General features: G+C 36.2%; 1 protein-coding gene across 1 annotated transcript in view; it reads right to left on the bottom strand.

The window, feature by feature from the left end:
* Window positions 1-21,439, bottom strand: part of LOC150080675 (ankyrin repeat and SAM domain-containing protein 6-like) — a 270,192-nt gene that overhangs the window by 235,837 nt on the left and 12,916 nt on the right. The window contains exon 3 of the mRNA XM_090380780.1: window positions 3,129-3,353. Coding sequence (XP_090236906.1) covers window positions 3,129-3,353 — 225 coding nt within the window. The remainder of the gene's footprint in view (window positions 1-3,128; window positions 3,354-21,439) is intronic.

A 21,439-nucleotide genomic window follows, 5' to 3' on the forward strand; every position in this document is an offset into this window, starting at 1 on the left:
CAGTTCAGTGTGACATAAGCACTGGGAAAATAAAAATGAGACTAGGAGTGTATTTTAGGCTAATGATAGTAATTGACAGTAGCAATGGAAGTAATATTGACAAACACAAGACACTGCATATGGGTTGCAGTAATCCCAGAATAACATTCTAACTGTGTGGCACACACATTCAAGGCAGTAGAGAACAAAACAGACCTGAGATAATTGTGCAGTCAGATATGAAGTTCTTTAAGCAGTGTAGACAGGCTGCTTGGACAGCTCATGGGGTTTTGTCAATGATATACAGGAATTTTTCCAGCAAAGATAAGGAGATAATTATTCTGTTGTATAAGACAATGTTAAGGCCATATCTTGAATAGTGTATACAATGCTGTAAGTCTCATTTTAGGAATGATCTGGATCTGTTGAAATGGATGTAGACAAAAGCAACAAAATTAGTAAGGGGAAACAAAAAGGTACTCCTACCAAGAAAGGCATCAGTTCTGCATATTACAACATCAGGAAAGGAACCTGTTAGGAAATCTGATTAAATATTGATGGCATCCTTGCTTAGACTATTTACGAAGGAGCATAAATTCAAATTGAGGAAGGATGGTTCCCAGGATAGATATGTGGAAATTTTCAGCCAGCTGGTAGTTGACTGTTGGAATAAACTTCAAAATAGTGTTGTGAAAGTGAATAGTTTGAATAAATTCAGGGAAGAACTAGGCAAACTATTAGAGGCAATGAATATGTGATTTAGGAAGTGTGGGGTTTTTTTTTTTTTTTTTTTTTTTGATGATGCATAAGCTTGTTTCCTTGCAACATTTGCCACTTCTGTTTCTACTACTGCTACTACTAATAATAATAATAAGCTTAGCAAGTAATTGGTAGTGTCTTTCCTTATTTATAGTCTTTTCTAAAAGTTTGTCTAAAAAATCAACCTAATTTGCACCTTCTCTGTTCCACAATACTGCTACTGCCATAATTTTTTGTTGTTGATAATCAGGCAATTTGAGGTTTTTTCTTCACCACCATTCTTCACTGGAGATTATGGATGTGTTCATTCCATACACTGGTATTTAGAGTAAGGATCATAATGGAAGATCCACGTCTCAGCATCTGTTTTCATGCCTTTAAAAGCATCCCCTGAGAAATCATATCCTTGAATATCCTTAAAAGTTATTCAACTTCTGCAAGAGGTTTTGGCAGATTTCCTGCCTGGAGAATTTCATATCGATTGTTAATACCTTGAGCATCCATTTGCAGCACATTTTCCTATAAGCTAATGTGTTTAAAATGGTTAATACATGTCTCTTTGAATGCCTTAATAATTTCATGTGTGGTTAATGATTTCATCGAACAACTTCATTCTAATTCTTAGTGTTTGCTTCAATGAATACAGATTTTGGTCTTCCACTCTTTATCTGGTCACAAATGTCATGAAATTTCCTTTAAATCATGCAAGCCATCTGCTCATATCAGATGCGTTAGCAAACAGTAATAATTCACGATTAATAACAAAAAAAAAAAAAAAAAAACCAACTACAAATAGTGTCTTGTTGGCACACTTTCTTCAATTTTTCATGAATCCAGACAGCTAAGTTTTCTCCCGACTTGAAAAGGAACCCTATCACTGATAGAAATGGACATCAGTTTGACTGTTCATTACTCTAAAATCTGTAACAGACAGCAACTTTTAATTTACCATGTTCATGTCTTAATACCTAAATACAAAATATTTTTTCACCCAAGAGGCATTACTATGGACTGACCCTTGTAAATAAGGAAAACATAATAAGTAAAACAGCAAAAGCAAAACTACAAATTATTGAGCTGGATATTTGAACTGGTTATTCTTCCCATATTAAACCAACTGATGACCCCTGCCCCTTGGTGGTAAACCTGTCAACATTGTAGTTTTGCCACTGCAGACAGAATCCTGTAAAGCCATCTCAGTGTCTTGATGACAATAGGCAAATGCTATTCCTCACTACATGGGGAAGGGCACACTAGCACTACTATTTTGTCAACTTTGAGATCTGATGTATGGATGGAGTGACGTCCAGACTTCTACATTAACAAGATTCTGGCTACAGTTTCTTCGTCTTCAAAGCAGTATTAGTTGTTTGTTACACATCAAGATAACTATAGCTATGGGGCATCAGTATATTATGTTTCTAATAATATATATTTTTTAGTCAGCTTGCTTGTTTTGGAGGACAAAAAAACCTGAATTTCCAGGAGATGAAACTGCAACCTTTCATCAAGACCATTGTTGAACTTCATCAAGCTATGAAACAGCCAAAAGTCAAAAGAGCCTACAAAAGTTCGTCCCATCAATATGAATTTGAACCTGAAGCTTTGCCAATATCTTTTTTCTTGAATTCCTTCCTATTAGGCCAGTGCAGAAATAGTTTCTATAAACAAACACCAGACAAAAGCATGAAATGGAGTCCAGCGGAAATTATTCCAAAGGTAGTAACTGATTACAAATTGACTTTCCTGGAATTTTATAATTTGTTAAAAACAAAATCTTCTAAACAAAATAAAAAAAAACATAACTAATAGTTATTAACAGGTTTATCTGCAGTTTTCTTTATATATAAAATGTATTTTGACTTTTGTGTTCCTAAAGTTAATGTTCTCATGTAATATACAACAATTGGACCTGGATTGGGATTTTTTTGTGTTCCTACCATTAACTGAATGATAATTAAACCAAAAATAAAATTACAGATCTTTTTCTGAACTGTGTTATGAAATAATATTATCTCTACTAATATTAGAGTGCTCTAAAAAAGCCAGGATGGTAAAAATTACATCACCCCTAGCTTTTATAAATGGATCCTGCCAATGTGCCAATTTTTCTTTTTCAGAGTGCATTTTGTCATGATTTGTTCATCATCAGAATTTGTTTTGTTCCTGGTTTATATTCCTAAAAATCTAGTCACTATAGTGTACTAGGTATCATCAATAACAATACTGGCTTGCAGCAGGATGTCCATTTGGATGTTGAGTAGACATTAACATACTCTCTGGGATATTATTTCAAAATTGAAGTGTAATCACCAAAGCAGTAGTGAACAAATAATACCTGGAAATGCAAAACTTTGTTCTAATCCTAGAGTATACAAAAAATTACTAACTTGTAGCTGTAGAAGCTTGATTAACACAAACTCCTCTTTCCAGCAAGAGCCTGACAATATGGTTGTGACCACATAAGGATGCAGCCATTAATGATGTAAGGTCACATTCTGAGGTATTGGCACCATTTATGAAAGAGGGAAATTCAGGTATTGCTCCAGCTTCAAGTAAGAGTTTCACAATGGAAAGATGACCATTCCATGCTGCTGCAACTAATGGTCTCATGCCTGGAAAAATAACATAAGGTATCACAATAAAAATAAAATAAATGAATAAATAATAATGAATATTGTTTTACTGTAAACAAATGCCATAAATAGAATAAGCATTTAGAACATTTAAACATATGCCTTGGATGGCACATATGTTCAAATGTTAATTTGCATACAGGCCAGAGGAACTTATAGCACATTTTCTTTACAAAAAACACACCACATTCCCACTTTAAAGAGAATTTTGCTCTCTAAGAACTATCTTGATAATTTTGGTCTTATACCTTATACCATCTTTAGTGTTAGAGATATAGTGTAAGGAAGGCACAGGCTTTTGTTACACTAGACAAAATAAATTATATAAATAAATAAACTACCTATGTGTATCCCGCCTCACATAGGTGGCTATCCAGCACAAACTTTGAATTTCCCTAAGCTGCCAGCTTCAACTACCCACAGAGGCAACTTATCCCTATAATTAACTTGCTGGTTAAAAGAAAACTTCCTAAAAACTAAATCTATATCCCTTTTCCTATATTATGGCTCCTAGTTCTGGAAGCATTTATAACAGCAAAAATTTCACTTTTATGCATATATCATCATCATCATCAGCCATTTTCAATCCACTGCAGGATGAAGGCCTCTCCAGCAACTTTCCAGTTCCTTCTGTTTTGAGCACTGGCCATCCATTTACTACTCAAAAACTCATGAATTTCATCTATCCATCTCCGTCTTTGTCTTCCAGGTTTTCTTCTAGCTCCTCTTGGGTACCATTCTGTTATTTTCTTAGTCCATCTGTCATCATGTCTTCTAGCTATGTGTCCTGCCCAAGACCATTTTAGTTCTTTAGTTTTGATAAGAATGTCCTTTACTTGAGTTTGCTGCCTAATCCATGTGTTTCTCTTCTTATCTAATAGTCTGATTCCCAATATAATTCGTTCCATTCTTCGCTGTGTAGTTCTTAGCTTCTCTTCCATTCTTTTGGTGAGTGCCCAAGTTTCACTTCCATAAGTCATGGTGGGGAGTATACATTGATTCATTATTTTACGTTTCAGACAAACTGGGATATTGCTCTTCAGTATGTGACTATATTTCCTGAATGCTATCCATCCAAAATTTATTCTTCTCTTGACTTCCAGCCATTTATCATTATTACAGCTAATAACTTGTCCCAGATAAGTATATGACTCCACCTTTTCAATTACTGCTCCTTCAATCATTATTTCCCTTTCCGTGGCATACCTGTTCATCATTACTTTTGTTTTAGCCATATTCATCTTTAGTCCAAAATCCTTACTAACTGTGCATAACTGATTAAGATTTTCCTCTAATTCTTTGGGATCGTAGCTTATGACCACAATGTCATCTGCAAATCGTAAATGGTTTAGGTACTCTCCGTTCACATTGACTCCTTTCTGCGACCAGTCTAATCTTCTGAAAGCTTCCTCAAGGGCAGCAGTAAACAGCTTCGGAGATATTGTGTCTCCTTGTCGAACTCCTTTCTCGATTTTAAATTTCCTTCTGTCTTTGTCTAGTCTAATAAAGGATGTAGCACTCTCATATATTTTCTTCAAAATCATAATATATGGAGTATCTATGCCTTGTCTTTCCAGTGCCCCAAACATTGCCTTATGCTGTATGGAGTCAAATGCCTTTTCATAATCCACAAATGCCAGGCATAATGGTGTTTTATATTCATTTGCTTTCTCCATTAGCTGTGATATTACGTGAAGGTGATCCATAGTTGAGAATCCTGTCCTAAAGCCAGCTTGCTCTTTCGGTTGATTCTCATCAAGTATTCTTTCTAATCTGTTAGTAATGACCCTTGTGAACAACTTGTAGATATGGGATAACAAGCTAATTGGTCTATAATTTCCAATTTCTGATTTATCTCCTTTCTTATGCAGCAAAACTATGATTGCATTATTCCACTGCTTAGGCATCACACCTTTTCTAATGCACTTTGTGAAGAGCCTTGCCAGTTTTTGTGTTATGTCTCTTCCTCCCAATTTTAACAACTCTACAGTAACTTCATCTTCCCCCGGGGCTTTCTGATTCTTCATTTTTTTCAATGCATGTTCTACCTCATCAGGAAGAATATCGGGTATGTCGTATGTGTTGCTACTTTGCAATCCATCTTCCCCACTGCTGGTATCATTCCCTCGCTCCTTGTATAATTCTCTATAGTAGTCTTCTGCTATTTGAATTATGCCTTCTCTGCTGTTTATAAGTACACCATCGCTATTCTTCAGTTTCAGTATCATTTGTCTTTCTGTATTACTGCTCATGGCTGCTGATTTCAATCCTTTGTTTTCCCTTAATGCTTGTTCTACTTTTCTTGTGTTAAATCTTCTTATGTCCTCTCTGAGTCTCTTTCTAATGGCTTTGCATAACTCAGTATACTCAATTTTCTCCCTGTCAGTGTTTTTCTTGCTCTTCATTTGTCGTCTTTGGTTCATCATGACAAGTGTTTCTTGACTAATTTTTTCTTCTTTGGATTTCTGTTTCGCTATAGGTTTCTTGGGCTTTATCACTTTCAGAAAGTTGTAATATTCCTCGTCGATATCTTGGTCCTGAGCAGTCTGCAGAAGCTCAAACTTGTTCTTAAGTTCCAGTACATACTGCTTTTTCTCCTCCTCTGTTATCTCAAAGACCTTTGTATTATTTACTCGAGTCAGTTTTTTCCTTTCCTTTCCTACATCTATATCAAGTGTACATCTTACCATTCTATGATCACTTCCAACATTTACCTTATTCAGGACGGTAACATCATTCACAATATATCTTCTGTTAGTGAGGATGAAGTCGATTTCATTAGTTGTTAATCCATTTGGACTCTTCCATGTCCACTTTCTGTTCACCCTTTTCTTGAAAAAAGTGTTCATTACTGACATTCCTTGAGATTCTGCAAATTCCACAAGTCTTTCACCTCTTTTATTTCTTTCACCAATTCCAAAATTTCCTATAGTTCCTCTTTCTGCGCTGTTTTGCCTTTTTCCAACCTTAGCATTGAAGTCCCCCATAATAATAGTGTAGTGGGTTTTCTGCTCATCTAGAAGACTCTCAATTTCAGTGTACATTTCTTCAACCTCTTCATCATCATGGCTCGATGTTGGTGCATAAATCATTATAATCTTTAGCTTGTACCTCTTAGAAATCTTGAGTATTAGTCTTGACACCCTTGGTGATGTACTTTTGAATTCCAAAATGTTGTTTTTAAAATCTTTATGGACCAGAAACCCAACTCCACCTTCACTCCTTTCACTGTTTCCATTGGTGTACAGCAGATTTCCACTTGATAAACTTATAAGTGATTCATTTCTTCTTCTTGTTTCAGCCAAACCGATGATATTCCAATTCACATTTTCTAATTCCTTTTCCAGCTCTAATATCCTCTCTTCACCGATGAGTGATCGTACGTTATAACAGGCCAAGTTCAATTTCCGTGCATGGCAGCCTGGTCGTACCCAGAGATTCTTAGCACCCTCTGCTTCCACTCTGATCCTCTCGCTGCCGTAAGAGGGAGAGTGAAAGCTGCTGGGGACTGAGGGCCATTTGTATTGTTGTGCTCTCATTGCTGGAGGGTTTGGTCTTTTCCTCTTCACGCTGACCAGGCGTCTTGAAGAGAACCACTCTACACGTTCGTTGCCACCTAAGTGACGTAACAGGGCTTACCATCGAGAAGGTGTGCATGAGTGGATTTTAGGGAGGCAGGCCAACCGGACTTCTCCTAAATCTTCTGTAATAGAGAGATATTGGATCCATCAGTGTTTTAGGCTGAGTGTCTGATAACACACAGGATACCTGTTCCCCTCTAAGCCCCTATGCATATATATAAATATATATATATGTATATATATATATATTTATATATAAATATATCTATATAGTAGTAATATAAAAGCAAAATAAGTAGAAAAAGGAAAATAACAAAAGTTATCGTATGTCTAATGCTCCAAGATGCGCAGTGCAGCAGTAAAGGACGCAAAAGGATACAAATAATGTGTGGTTTGTAAAACAAATAACGTGTCTGTGAAAATGGAAATTAAAAGTACACACGGTGCCTGAACTAAGGGGAGTTTAAGGGATAGTCGAAAGCGGAAGTGAAGTAGTGGTTAAACAGGTGAAAGAATTTGAAAAACCTAGTATAAAAATGAACTGGGACTGAGGAAGCAAACAAAAAAAAAAAAAAATTGTACAAAAATAAAAATGAAAAATAATAAATAACAAATAAATAAATAACACTGTATTCAGATATGGGAGGGCAATTTTAGCAAGAGATCGAATCAGGGGATGGCAAATGTGCAAAATCTGAATATAGTAGATGAAAATATGATACATAGCCAGGAAATTCATCAGGGGACTACTCCTGACCATGTATCAGGCAGTGCGTTTCCAAACTTGTCTGTAGTATTAGAAAAAGGGGAAGCAAATATGTGGCCTTTATCGTAATATTAGCAGACAAGGTAGTCCCTACGCAGTGTAAAAATAAGGTTAATAATGTAAATTAAAATAAATACAAGTTTACAAAAGTGTAATGTGAAATATAAAACAAATGTATGTGAAGTGCGGAAGGGGTGAAAGGTAATTAAATTAACGTGGCTGAAAATTAAAATTCAAATATAAAGCAGAGAAACTTGATCAAAAAAGTGTGGACAAGCAAATGGTATAGGGAATGGTAAAATTCTTGCCGGCACCTCCGTAGCCAGGTGGGAAGGAGCAGCAGTGCTTAGCACACGCACACGCTTCTTGATTAGACCGGGGTTCGAGCCCGTCACCACCAAATACGGAGGATGCGGAAAGGTCAAGGGAATGACCACCACATATTCCCAGAGCAATATGGCCTTAGTTGCTAATGCTCCTAAAAAAAAAAAAAAAAAAAAAATCAAATAACAAGTAAAATTTTTGGGAGGGGAAGGGGAGAAAAAGATGGTCAAAAGAAGGCGAAAATAGCAATAGGATTGAGGATAGAAGGAGTTCGTATCACCTTCGTATTACACTATGTGATACGAATGCTCCATCTGTAGATCCTCAATCCTATTGCTATTTTAAATTTTTTTCTCCCCTTCCCCCTCCTCAAGAATTTTTTTTTTTTTGGGCAGTATGGAAACTGCCCAAAAAAAAAAAAAAAGGACTTTGAACTTCTTAAAGGAATCCAAAGATTCACAGTCACTTGGTGAGATATGTGAAATGGTGCCCATATGAGGAAAGACTGAATTGGACACAGTATTCTGAGTCCAATTACAACTGCCTTATACCATGGAATGACCTCCCTATCTTTACAAACAAATGTTTGATAAATCATTGATAGGACAACATGTGCATTCAGTGCTGCCTCTCTACACTGTTTGGAGAACTTCATGTCCATCTGTATCATCACTTCCAAATCCTTTTTTAACTCTACTGTTTTTAAATTCAATGCCAAGTGTATTTTTGGGATTACTACTCTCCAAATGTAAGAATTTGCATTTTGTTACATTAAAACATAGCTGCCACTTTCATAATCATTTTCTTGAAGCCTATCCAAGTTAGCATGAAGCACTGATCATTAACAACCCTTCCAATCTTTATATCATCTGCAAATTTCTACACCATGTCCTCTATACCTTCACTGATATCATTTATAAAAAAAAAATAACAGTGGTCTCAGAACCAATTATTGGAGGACTGATCTCCTAATGTTAGACACCAATCTGAAGTGTAAGTATTAATCATAATCCTCTGCCTCCTGCCCTGCATACAGCAATCTATCTTACACATGATTCCAGTTTACACAATAACCACTCATGAGGGACCGAGTCAAATGCTGATAAAATCAGCATAATAAAATTATTTCCTACACCCAGTTCATGAATAACTATAGCTAATCAGATTAGTTAAACATGATTTTTCATTAACAAAACTGTGTTATATATCCTTAAGAATTCCATCCCTGTATTGCATTTTTGATCATTGCCTCTATGATTTTTCCCTACCAGTGAAGTGAGATAAAATGGATTGTAGTTACCCACTTTGCCCTTAGAAACACCTTTATGTATTGATGATACACTGGTATTATCAATATATAAAGGTGTTTATGCATTGATGATATCAAATAAAAAATCCAAATCCAAAGAATCCCTTCTAAGTCCAGTGATGCCCTCAAAATTAACCTGAGCTATTGGCACCAATAATGAAAGGGGGAAATTCAAGTATTTCTCCAGCCTCAATTAAGAGTTTCACAATAGAAAGATGACAATTCCATGATGATGTGACTATTGATCTCATGCTTGGAAATATAACGTGAAATATCACAAATAACAGAGCAGGTGCTATTTTCGATTTAATTGATTTTAGTTTTAATTTAATTTTAGTTGGGAATTATCCTATCTATAAACTTATTCTACTACTTAACAGAGGTTCAGAATTGGGCCTAGGCTTGTATTTTTAGGAGAGATATGCCAACTTATGACACAGGCCAGCTATTGTTGTACATTTTTGTAAATGATGTTAGGGACCTAACCTAGAGTAGACATGGAATTGTTGAGATTAAGCATCTGTGTACATGATACTAAACAAGAAAAACAGTATTTAAATTTGTCTATTTTAATATATTGTATTTGACTTGATAGTACTTATAACCCCAGGGGCTCACATCTTGTGAGTATGGGTTTGGCACACCCAGGGTCCTGAGCTGGATATCATCATTCTTCTCCTTCTTGGTGATTTCCTTTTACTTTTCTCTCTCTCTCTCTCTCTCTCTCTCTCTCTCTCTCAGGGTAACTGGGGAATTTTTTTTTTTTTTTTTTTGTGGCTGGTGCAGTATAAGCCTCATGCTTCCTTGCACCATATAGCTAATAATAATAATAATAATAATAATCACAACAGGCAGTCACAGACCAAACTTCGGAGCAATATAGAATCAAAGAGAATAGAGAAGATGTATCGGGTGATTATAAAATAAGTTTCCCTATTCAGGAGATCCTAGCGTCAAAATGGTTAAAGTTAGTGCTGTGAAAATCGGTGGGTATGTCATTTAGAATATGGGGAAGCGATTTGTAGAAGAAAAAAAGTTAATTCAAATTTCTGCCAATAGGGGAAAAACAGCGCTGCACATATAAAAGTTGTCATTTATTTTGAGACACACTGCTTACGCAAGTGACATCCTGTTAGATAAAAGCAGAAAGGCCAAACACCACCGTCAATAACCATTATGGCTCTTACAAAAAAGGAACGTGCTCTTTTAGTAAAACTGTTCTACCATTAGCATTAGTAGAGGCATTTGATGCAAGAAAGCAAGCTTATGCAGCATCAGCCAAAAAAAAAAAAATAAAATAAATAAATAAAAAATAACCACTTCCACTTCACCCCTCTGTTCGTTCGAAATACCTGTCCAGCTGAGCCTTAAACTTATTTAGACTATCAACTTCCACGACAAGGGATGGAAGTCTGTTCCACCAACCAACCACCCGCTGGCTAAAGGCAAATTTCCTCACGTCTATCCTACATCTGTCTTTCCTCAATTTGAATTTATGCCCTCTCAGGTGATTTTTCTGAGCAAGAGGAAGAATCCCATCAGCATTGAGCATGCTCAAACCATTCAAGGCTTTATACACCTCAATCAGATCACCTCGCTGGTGCCTAGTCTCCAGACACTGTAATTTGCAAAACTTAAGCCTTTCTTCACAAGAGCACCCCTTTGTTCCATTCACTAATCTTGTTGCCCTTCTCTGTACTCGTTCCAGCAGCTCTACATCCTTCTTGAAATGAGGCCTCCAGACCTGCATACAGTACTCTAGGTGTGGCCTGACCATTGCCTTATACAAGGGAATAATCACCTCCTTATCCCTGCTAGAAAAATTCCTATACAGTAATACCCCGAAGTTACGCGATAGGTGGGTCCGACGAAAATCGCGTAAGTCGAATTCGCGTAAGTCGGGGTACAAATTTGCATATAAATACATATAAATTTTGCTTAATTGGAACCAAGGACTAACAAAAACACTAGTTTAGAAGAAAAATATTAATAAAATTGCAGTTCTTTATACATATTAATACAAAATATGTATTAAAAAACAAATGACTTACGTAAAAAAGTTATTTCGATGTCGATGGCTTCATAAAATCTAACAAATTCATCTGACGACACAGCGCCTTCTTTTTTTCACGCAGAATTTCTTCGTAGCAAGCTAATAATTTTTTTATTCCTTGCTTTGTAGCTATAACGCGTTCTTCGTTGGCGTCTATGTTTTCTAAAATTTTTAAGCCCTTTAAAATTGAGCCCTTTTCAATTTTCAACCTGTCAAGTTTGCAATTGTCATGTGCTTTTCACCGTTGCTTCATTTAGGCCTGTAGCACGTGCAATATCACATGGTCTTTCATTTCGCTCAAAGCGTTTCACAATTTCATATTTTTTCTCTATCGACAGAGGCGGACTGGCCATTAGCCTTGCCGGGGAAACCCCGGTGGGCCGGAGGCCGGTGTGATTTTGGCCATAAACCATGTATGAGGCCACTATAAATTTTCCACGGGTAAGAATTTTTGATCCAGTCCGCCTCTGTTTATCGATATTGCTTTTCTTTTTCTCTCTGAATCTGCAGTGTCTTCACCAGGACGCTTCCTTTTCATACCTTTTAAGTATTTTACTCCTTTTTAGGGAATAAAGCACAATTACAAAACGAGGAGGCATGCTTGATACGCATAAACAAAGCTGCGCGCATGTAGCAACTGAATAAACAACACCATAAAGGCAGAGATACACTATTAACACCTCACATTTCTAGGGATTACTACCATAAAACAATAAAAATCCAGTTGCGTTTCTGCTAGTGAAATCTGTTATAAACTGGTAGTAAACTCGATCTAATTGCATTTGCGATTATACCGATAGCTGGAATTGTGTTGGTTTTTAGGTTACATTATGGTGAAATGTGTTTCCCCTTCACTGATATAAAAAACATAAAAGCAGCAAAGTTGAATTTTGTTCATCTTTCGCTCTCATTCTCCGCCGTCGCACCGTATATCGATAACATATGAAAAACGACCTTGAAGATAGTGGGCGGCAGCGTTGCCAAATGAAAAAATCAAGAACCGCGTAACTCCGAGTTCACGTAAGTCGGGGTATTACTGTATATCATCAACAATACACCATGAGCTACTCTTGCAGCCCGTCTGCACTGCTCAGAAAACTTCATATCTGCCTGCACAACCACCCCTAGGTCCCTTTCATTCTCTACCACTGTCAGTGTAGTACCAGAATAATAGTAACGCTAATGCAGCACTACATGAATATCAGAAACTTAAAGGTTTGCATAAAGGAACTTTGATGTCAGTGGGGCTTCAAAAACTAATAAAGAAATTTGAAACGACCGGGAAGTTAGGTGTAATTCCAGGCAGGGGGCGACCACGTATCAGAACGGAGGTAGTGGATGAAGTAGCAGTTGCAATGGTCAGAATGCAAAACATTACCAGTCAGTAGTGCCAGAGGTGCGTCAAGAGACTTGAACCTTCCTTGGTCTACTGTACGCAAAGTGCTTTGAATAATTTTACGCTGGTTCCTGTACAAGATTCACGTAGTGCAAGAATTAAAGTCTTGTGATCAGAACAATGAACAGACTTTGCTCTACGATTTCTGGCTCATATGGAACTTGACGATACACGGGCTCGAATGATCTTGTGGTCTGATGAGGCACATTTCACTCTTCATGGGGCAGTAAATACACAAAACTGCTGAATATGGGGAACTTCTCATCCATCTGCTGTGCATGAAAGACCACTACCAAGTCCATATGTTACAGTATGGTGTGGATTCACAGCAGAGTTTATAATTGGACCATTTTTCTTTGAAGAGTCTACACCTCATGGTCCCATAAGATGTATGGTAACTAGTGCATGGTACTGCGCTCTTCTAAGAGATCACATTATTCCCGCAAGAAAGGCAATGTTTGGAGACCGCAGTGTTCATGCAAGATGCTGTCCCTCCCCACGTTGGTCGACAAGTGAAGGAACTGCTCCGTGCAACATTCGGAAATGATCGCATCATTTCTAGAGACTTTCCGCAGTTCTGGCCAGCCCGATTACGAGATCTCAATCTGGCTACGGGAATATCTGAAAGACAGAGTTTACCATGGTTTACCAATACAGATGCTTGTCGATTTGAAAGTAAGCATTAAACAGCATGTAGCCTACATCCCCATTTGAGATGTTACACAAAACTGTATCACATGCAGTCCTCTGTTTTCAGAATGTCATCGCAAATGAAGGAAAGTACATAGAACAATATCTGTAGATTTCTAAGTTCTGATATTAAAATCTAATCCTAAGTTAAGTATTCCATCTCATGTTTACAGTGCCAATTTTCCCCTGGTGGCAGATATTTGAACTAATTTTTGTTCTACAAATCGCTCCCCTATACCCTAAATGACATACTCACCGATTTTTACAGTGCTATCTCTAACCGTTTTGACACTAGGGTCTCCTGAATAGGAAAACTTATTTTATAACCACCTGGTATGTCTTTATTAATTGTACATTTGACACATACATACATAAAACATACACTAAATTTTGTTTAAGAAACAGTAATTTCTGAATGGAAATATTTTATACATAAGAAGCAAAAAGTTATTTTTGATCAATAAGTCCCATGAATCTGCTCATTTCTGTGAGCTGATTTTGGGGATAACACATTGTCAAGAATGGGAGAAAATGGAAATAGATTATGTTTTTTTTTTCGCAAAAGAAAATATGTGCAGACTTTTCAGCACTTAGAAGGAGGCCAAATTTGATTAAATAATTTTTGATAACAGAAAGAGCAGTTAGCAATATTATTGTTATTAATAACTTCCATGGGATTATGTGAAATGGACAAAACCTTGAGATCATCAGAATATGTGATAAGAAATATTTTTTAAAAACCAAGATTGGGAAAATGACACCAGAGAAGCGGGGAAGACAGGATATCAAAGGCAGTCCCACTGAAGCTGGCACAGAGAACACGAACGCCACGCCATCTAAAAATAATGTTAACTTTCTATTTAACAGCAATGAAAGAATAAAGTTAAGATTAGCATTAGCATAGGCATAAGATACAGGAAAGCAAACTTATATGGCATCAGTCAAAAAAATAATAATAATAAATAAATAAAAATAAAAATTACAAAAAGCCTTCCCATTTCACCCAACCATTTACTCCAAAAGTTTGTCCAGTTCTTCTTTGAATTTATTTAAGCTATCAATTTCTACAATGACAGATGGAAGTTTGTTCCAGCCCTAAATACCAAAAAACAATTAGTAGGGAGCAAAGAATATGGGAATTTAAGAGTCAAAGCCAGAATCAAGGTCTTAAAAGACTAAATCTAACTGAGAATTTTGATTAAATGCTTCTGAGAGAAGAAAGAAAGTTTTTAAACTGTACAGATCACTTCTTTTCCATATCATATAGGTTGGAAATGACACAGTAGAATCCTGTTTTGCCAGCACCCTTTGGAGAAATTTAAAAAGGAAAGGAGGAGGGGGGGGGAGAGAGAGAGAGAGAGAGAGAGAGAAGTCTGAAGCGTTTTAGTACTACTAGGTTATTAATTTTTGAAATCTGATGAACAGCATAAGCCAGCCAGAAATTTGAGGGGAAGGGGGGAAGAATTCAAGCTTATACATTGGCTGAAGATGTAGGGTAAGTGTGTTTACGTATTTAGCAACATGAAAATTTTAATGAAAAATCAGGAGTTAAATCAAGGAAATTAGCATTATTAGTGGCAAATTCCACTACTAATACAAGCAAGACAGAAAGAAAGCTTATACAACATAAGCAAAAAAAAAACTTCCCATTTCACCTATCCATTCGCTCCAATAGTTTGTCTAGTTCTTCCTTGAATTTATTTAATCTAACAGCTTCCACAATAACAGATGGAAGTTTGTTGTTGTGGACGCAATCAGCCACACACTGGCTAAAAGCAAACTTCCACACATCAATTTTGCAACTATCCTTCCTCGATGTGAATTTATGGCTCCTTGTGCACAGAGGCGGATTTAATGGCGGGTGCACCGGGTGCGCGCCCTGGGCCCCGACTTCTGAAGGGCCCCGCAAAACCCCAACTTTACACTTTTTTCTAATAACACCAAGTTTGGTTTCATATGTGCAATTTTAATTACGTACAAGTTTACAATCGGCAGTAAAACCTGATAGTATGTTTATATTCGCTTATTTTCATTATTTCATTACTATGCTGCATGCTATACAAATACTATGTTGCATAAGCCCCGCTCATCGGAGCAATAGAATCGTATTTGCTACTTTGTACTTACAAAGGTTCTCCTGCAGTGCAGACTTACGATATATGCAAATACGCGTATATTGTTGAAATTATATTAAGATAAAATAAATTCCTGTTGTTACATCAGTGCCTGGATTTTCGTAGTTTATGAATAATTTTTGAATTTTAATTAATCATTAATTTATTGCACTATAACGAAAAATCCCTTCTCTAGTAATCTAATCATTCAGACTATTAAATTTTATATTTTTCTTTTCACTGGTAGGCTACCAATGGTAGCTAGAAAAATGAAACGACATCTATCAGGGGCTGAAAAAAGACAAATTAAAAAAAGACGTGAGCAAGTTGCTAACCAACAGAAAGGAGCATTGGACAAATTTATAACTGGCCCTGGCCATTCAGGCCATCATAATTCGAGCAACAATGAAGATGAAGAACAAGGAGCTTCCATCAGTCAACAAAAAGAGTTAGTTGAAGTTGAAAACCAAGGTATAGAAGAAAGCAACAATTATGAAGAACCGGTCAACCAGGTGAAAAACCAGTGGAAAAAAATACAGAAGAAAGTCCATTAGAAAATATTGAAATGCAAACGGAAAATATTCCATTCGAAGTTACACTAAAAGATATTGCTCTCTGGCCTAAGGTTTTATCTAATGAAATGGTTGAATTTCTAATTTCAAATAAACCAAAAAATATAGGCGATATAACTACACTTAAATTGGTCTATAAACATGGTGATTGCATTTACTACAGAGGCTTGTGTAAAGACCATTTTTACAGAAAAATTTCGAATGGTGAAAGAGAAGAAAGGACATGGCTAATTTGTTCCGACACATCCAAATCAATTTATTGTTACCCATGCAAAATGTTTTCGGGCTCAAAGTCTAAGTTGACTACAGGGTTCCAAAATTGAAAAAATATTGGAATAACTTTGTCCGAGCATGAAATGTCAAAAGAGCACGTCGCTTCAACGTGTACATTATACAAGCACTCCTCTACGTTAAATCGCATTGATGTTCAAAATCTGCAAATTACATTGCAAAAAGAAAATTATTGGAGAGAGATTCTGCGAAGAATTGTATCCACAATAAAATTCCTCGCAAGTTTGGGCATTGCTTTCAGAGGCCATAATGAGAGTGCAACGTCTTCGAGAAAAGGCAATTATTTGACTAGTTTAGAGTATTTGAGCAAATGTGACAATTTTTTAAAGTTGCACTTACAAAAGCATGGAAATCAAGGTAGCGGACATGTAAATTACTTATCACATCAGACGTGTGATGAACTTTTGCAAAAACTGCCGATTATCTTATGGCACACATTGTGGAGGAAATAAAATGTGCAAAATAGTATAATATTATTTTAGATTCTACACCCGATGTTGTACATGTGGATCAACTTACTTTTGTAGTGCGCTATTTATCAGCAAATGGGGATGTTAAAGAAAGATTTTTAAAGTTCTTCCCTATAGAAAGACAAGATGCGGAGTATCTAGAAGAGACAGTTTTATCTACCTTGCAAAATTTGCCAGTAGATATAAAATATTGCCGTGGACAATCATACAACAATGCAGCAAATATGTCGGGCAAGTACAATGGTCTGCAAACAAGAATAAGACAACATGCTCCATCAGCAACGTTTATTCCGTGCCCCAGTCATTCACTTAATTTAGTTGGTTATGTTGCTGCAGGGAGTTGTAGTAATGCTTCCAGATATTTTTTATTCGCACAAAATTTGTTTGTTTTTTTTCTCTGCATCAACGTTTCGATGGAATATGTTACGCAATAAATTGGATAAAGGTTCTTATACATTAAAGAAATTGTCAGGTACAAGGTGGTCTGCCAGGGCTGATGCAGTTTTAGCATTAAAATGTGGCTACAAAAATATAAAAGAGGCATTAGATGAGATATGCAATTCCACAAAAGAAAAAAAAAAAAAAATGTTGTTATTGAAGCAAAATCATTACTTAAAGAAATGGATGATTATGAAACTGCTGTAATGACAGTCCTATGGAATAAAATTTTGCAAAGAATCAACGCAACGAGTAAATCTTTACAATCTATTGACTGCACAATTGTTAAAGGTGCGTCGTTATTAAAAAGTCTAGAAATTTTTATTAATGAAAACATAAGACATAATTTCAACGAAATCGAATCAGAAGTTAAAGAACTAACAGATAAAAACATTTGAAGATGATCGCGAACGAACATGTACAGAAAATCGAAAGGAATTTTTTTTACATAATATGCGATCATTTAATAGCAGAACTGAACAGACGTGGAAAAATCTATGAAAATGTTATAAGTAATTTTTTCCTGTTTACATTGTGTGTAGAAGAAAAGAAAAAATGAGTTAATAGAAATTTAATATAAATGTATAAAGATGACCTTGATTCAAGTAATTTTAAAGATGAGTTGCAGTTTTTAATCTTTTTAGATGAAGAAGACAAGCGATCAATTAATAATACATATATACAAAAAAAGCATTAGATATGAAAGCAACTTTTCCAAATGTGGAAATTATTTTGAAAATTTTGTTAACCATGCCAATTTCAAATGCATAGGGGGAACGCACATTTTCTTGTCTAAAAAGAGTAAAAAATTATCTAAGAAATTCAATTTCAGTCTAAATAATATGGCTATTTTATATATATAGAGAGCGATTTACTTAAAATTATTGATTGTGATGAGATAGTTAATAAGTTTGCAAAATGAAAAGCAAGAATATAATTTATTTAAATATTTTCACATTTGTAATTTTAATTTCAAGTAAAATTCTAAGATTTTTTTGTTCAAATTTCTGATTGTTACTCCTATTATACGTATATTATACTTTATATATGTTCAACTATTAGTTCAAATATTTGTGATTATTATGCTATTATTAATTATATTATACATATATTATATTCAAATTTTATTGGAAATAAAACATTAATAGTACATAATATTTTTTATTTATTTAAAAAAATGGTTAACATGTATTTTTATTTTCCCTGTTCCCCTCTTTTTTTTTAAGGGGCCCAATATTTTCTTCTGCGCCCGGGGCCTCAATCGACCTTAATCTGCCTCTGCTTGTGCATAATCTGAGCAAGAGCAAGAATTCCATGAGCATTGAGCTTTTTCAATTCATTCAAAACCTTAAAATCCTAAATCATATTGCCTCAAATTGCTGAAATGGAGACTTTTTTTCATTTCGGCAATTTGAGGCCTTCCTAAAATGAGGCCTCCAGATCTGTATGCAGTATTGAAGATGAAGCCTGGCCAATGTCTTATAAAATGGAATAATTACCTACACAATGGAATAATCACAAATTTATTGGTTAAACCTTTGTGTGCAGAATTTAAATTGAGAACTTTTCCTTTCTGCACATCTGCCATGTTGCTCATTCATTCCTCACATAAGTAGCACAAAAATAATATCCAACACTTCAGCTAGAATACACAGTATATGGACAGCCTAGGTGTAATATGAATGAAAAAAATAAATAATAATTTCATTTATTCTTTAAAATGAAAAAAAAAAAAAAAAGAAATAGAAAACAACGTATCAACTATCAATATATATAGCTATCTATCTGATTTTAATAAAATTTGGAATAGCTCAACATATCTTTCTAAAAGAGTCAAATATAAAATTTAAAAAAAGCTGGATGCAAAAAATAATTTTCATATCATATACTTGGATTTCAGGAAAGCTTTTGATGCTGTTAGGCATGGAAGACTACTGTACAAGTTGGAGCAGTGGCATTAAGGGCAAGTTGCTACAATAGATAAAAGGATGGTCGAGTCAGAGACAATAGAGAGTGGTAATCAATGGACACTGCTCTTCATGGACTAATGTTATTAGTGGAGTCTCCCAGGGTTTGGTGTTGGGCCCACTGTTGTTTAGTATATTTATCAATGATATTGATGAAGATATATCAAGCTTAATGTCCAAGTATGTAGATGATACAAAGGTTGTTAATGACAGTAATGCAATGTCTACTGCAACAGCATCTAGAAAAGTTGGGCAGATGGGCTGAGAAGTGGCAACTGAAGTTTAACATTGACAAATGCAAAGTACTGCATATGGGTAGAAGTAACTCCAGAAAAATGTACCAACTGTGTGGTACCACACTTAGGGTGGTAGAAAATGAAAAAGACATGGGAGTAATTGTACAGTCAGATATGAAGTTTCCTGAGCAGTGCAGACAGGCTGCCAGAGCAGGCCATGTGGTATTGTCAGTGATATACAGGAATTTTGTGAGTAGGGAAAAGGAGGTGATTAACCCTGACCACTGCCTTTGTATAAGGCAATGGTCAGGCCATGCCTTGAGTACCGCTTACAGGTCTGGAAACCTCATTTTAGTAAGGATTTAGAGTTGCTAGAATGAGCACAGAGAAGAGCAACAAGATTGGTGAGGGGGAACAAAGGGGGTTCTCTTACCAAGAAAGGCTTAAGTTCTACAAATTGCAGCAGCTGGAGACTAGACACCTGTAAGGTAATCTGATTGAGGTGTATGAGCCCTTGAATGGGTTAAGCAGGCACAATTCTGATGGGATTCTTCTGCTTGCCCAGATTACGAACCTGAGGGTCTAACATCAGAGGTAGCTAGCCTTTTTTTTTTAACTCCCAAACTTGACCTGGGTCAAGTTTGGAAGTCAACTTTGCAACCCATGGTTCAGTTTTGAATTAATAATGTATTTCCTTTAATTACTTTACTGTTGCCTACAAAACCCCAGGGGCTCACATCTGGTGAGTATGGGCTTGGCAAACCCAGGGTCCTGAGCTGGATATCATCATTCCTCTCTTTCTCAGGATAAAGGCAAATTTCCGCACATCTATCCTACATCTGTCTTTCCTCAATTTGAATTTATGCCCTCTTAGGCGATTATTCTGAACAAGAGGAAGAATTCCATCAGCATTGAGCATGCTCAAACCATTCAAGGCTTTATACACCTCTATCAGATCACCTCGCTGGTGCCTAGTCTCCAGACACTGTAATTTGCAAAACTTAAGCCTTTCTTTGTAAGAGTACCCCTTTGTTCCATTCACTAATCTTGTTGCCCTTCTCTGTACTCGTTCCAGCAGCTCTATATCCTTCTTGAAATGAGGCCTCCAGACCTGTATACAGTACTCAAAGTGTGGCCTGACCATTGTCTTATACAAGGGAATAATCACCTCATTATCCCTGTTAGAAAAATTCCTGTATATCATTGACAAGACACCATGAGCTACTCTTGCAGCCCATCTGCACTGCTCAGAGAACTTCATCTCTGCCTGCACAATTACCCCCAGATCCTTTTCATTCTCTACCACTGTCAGTGTAGTAACACAGAGTTGATATGTTGCTCTGGGGTTGCTGTTTCCCATATGTAGTACTTTAGATTTGTCAATGTTAAACTTGATTTGCCACCTCTCAGCCCATCTGCTCAACCTTTCCAGACCTTGTTGCAGCAGCATAGTGTCAGTAGTGTCCTTGACAACCCTGCCAACCTTTGTATCGTCTGCAAACTTGGACATTAAGCTTGATATACCATCATCAATATCATTTATAAATACAGAAAACAACAATGGACCCAATGCTGAACCCTGAGGGACTCCACTAATAATATTAGTCCAAGAAGAGCAGTGACCATTGATTACCACTCTCTGTCTTCTCCCCCTCAACCACCCCTTTATCCATAGCAGCAATTTGCCTCCAATGCCACACTGCTGCAATTTGTGCAGCAGTCTTCCATGTGCAACAGTATCAAAAGCCTTTCTAAGATCCAAGTATATAATATCAAAGTTATTCCCTGCATCCAGTTCTTTTGTGACTGCATCATAGTATCCAATCAAATTGGTCAGGCAATACATCCCCTTAACAAA

This window comes from Mastigoproctus giganteus, chromosome 9 (genome assembly GCF_048544385.1).
Source record: "Mastigoproctus giganteus isolate SK-2022 chromosome 9, ASM4854438v1, whole genome shotgun sequence".
Classification (NCBI taxonomy): Eukaryota; Metazoa; Arthropoda; class Arachnida; order Uropygi; family Thelyphonidae; genus Mastigoproctus; species Mastigoproctus giganteus.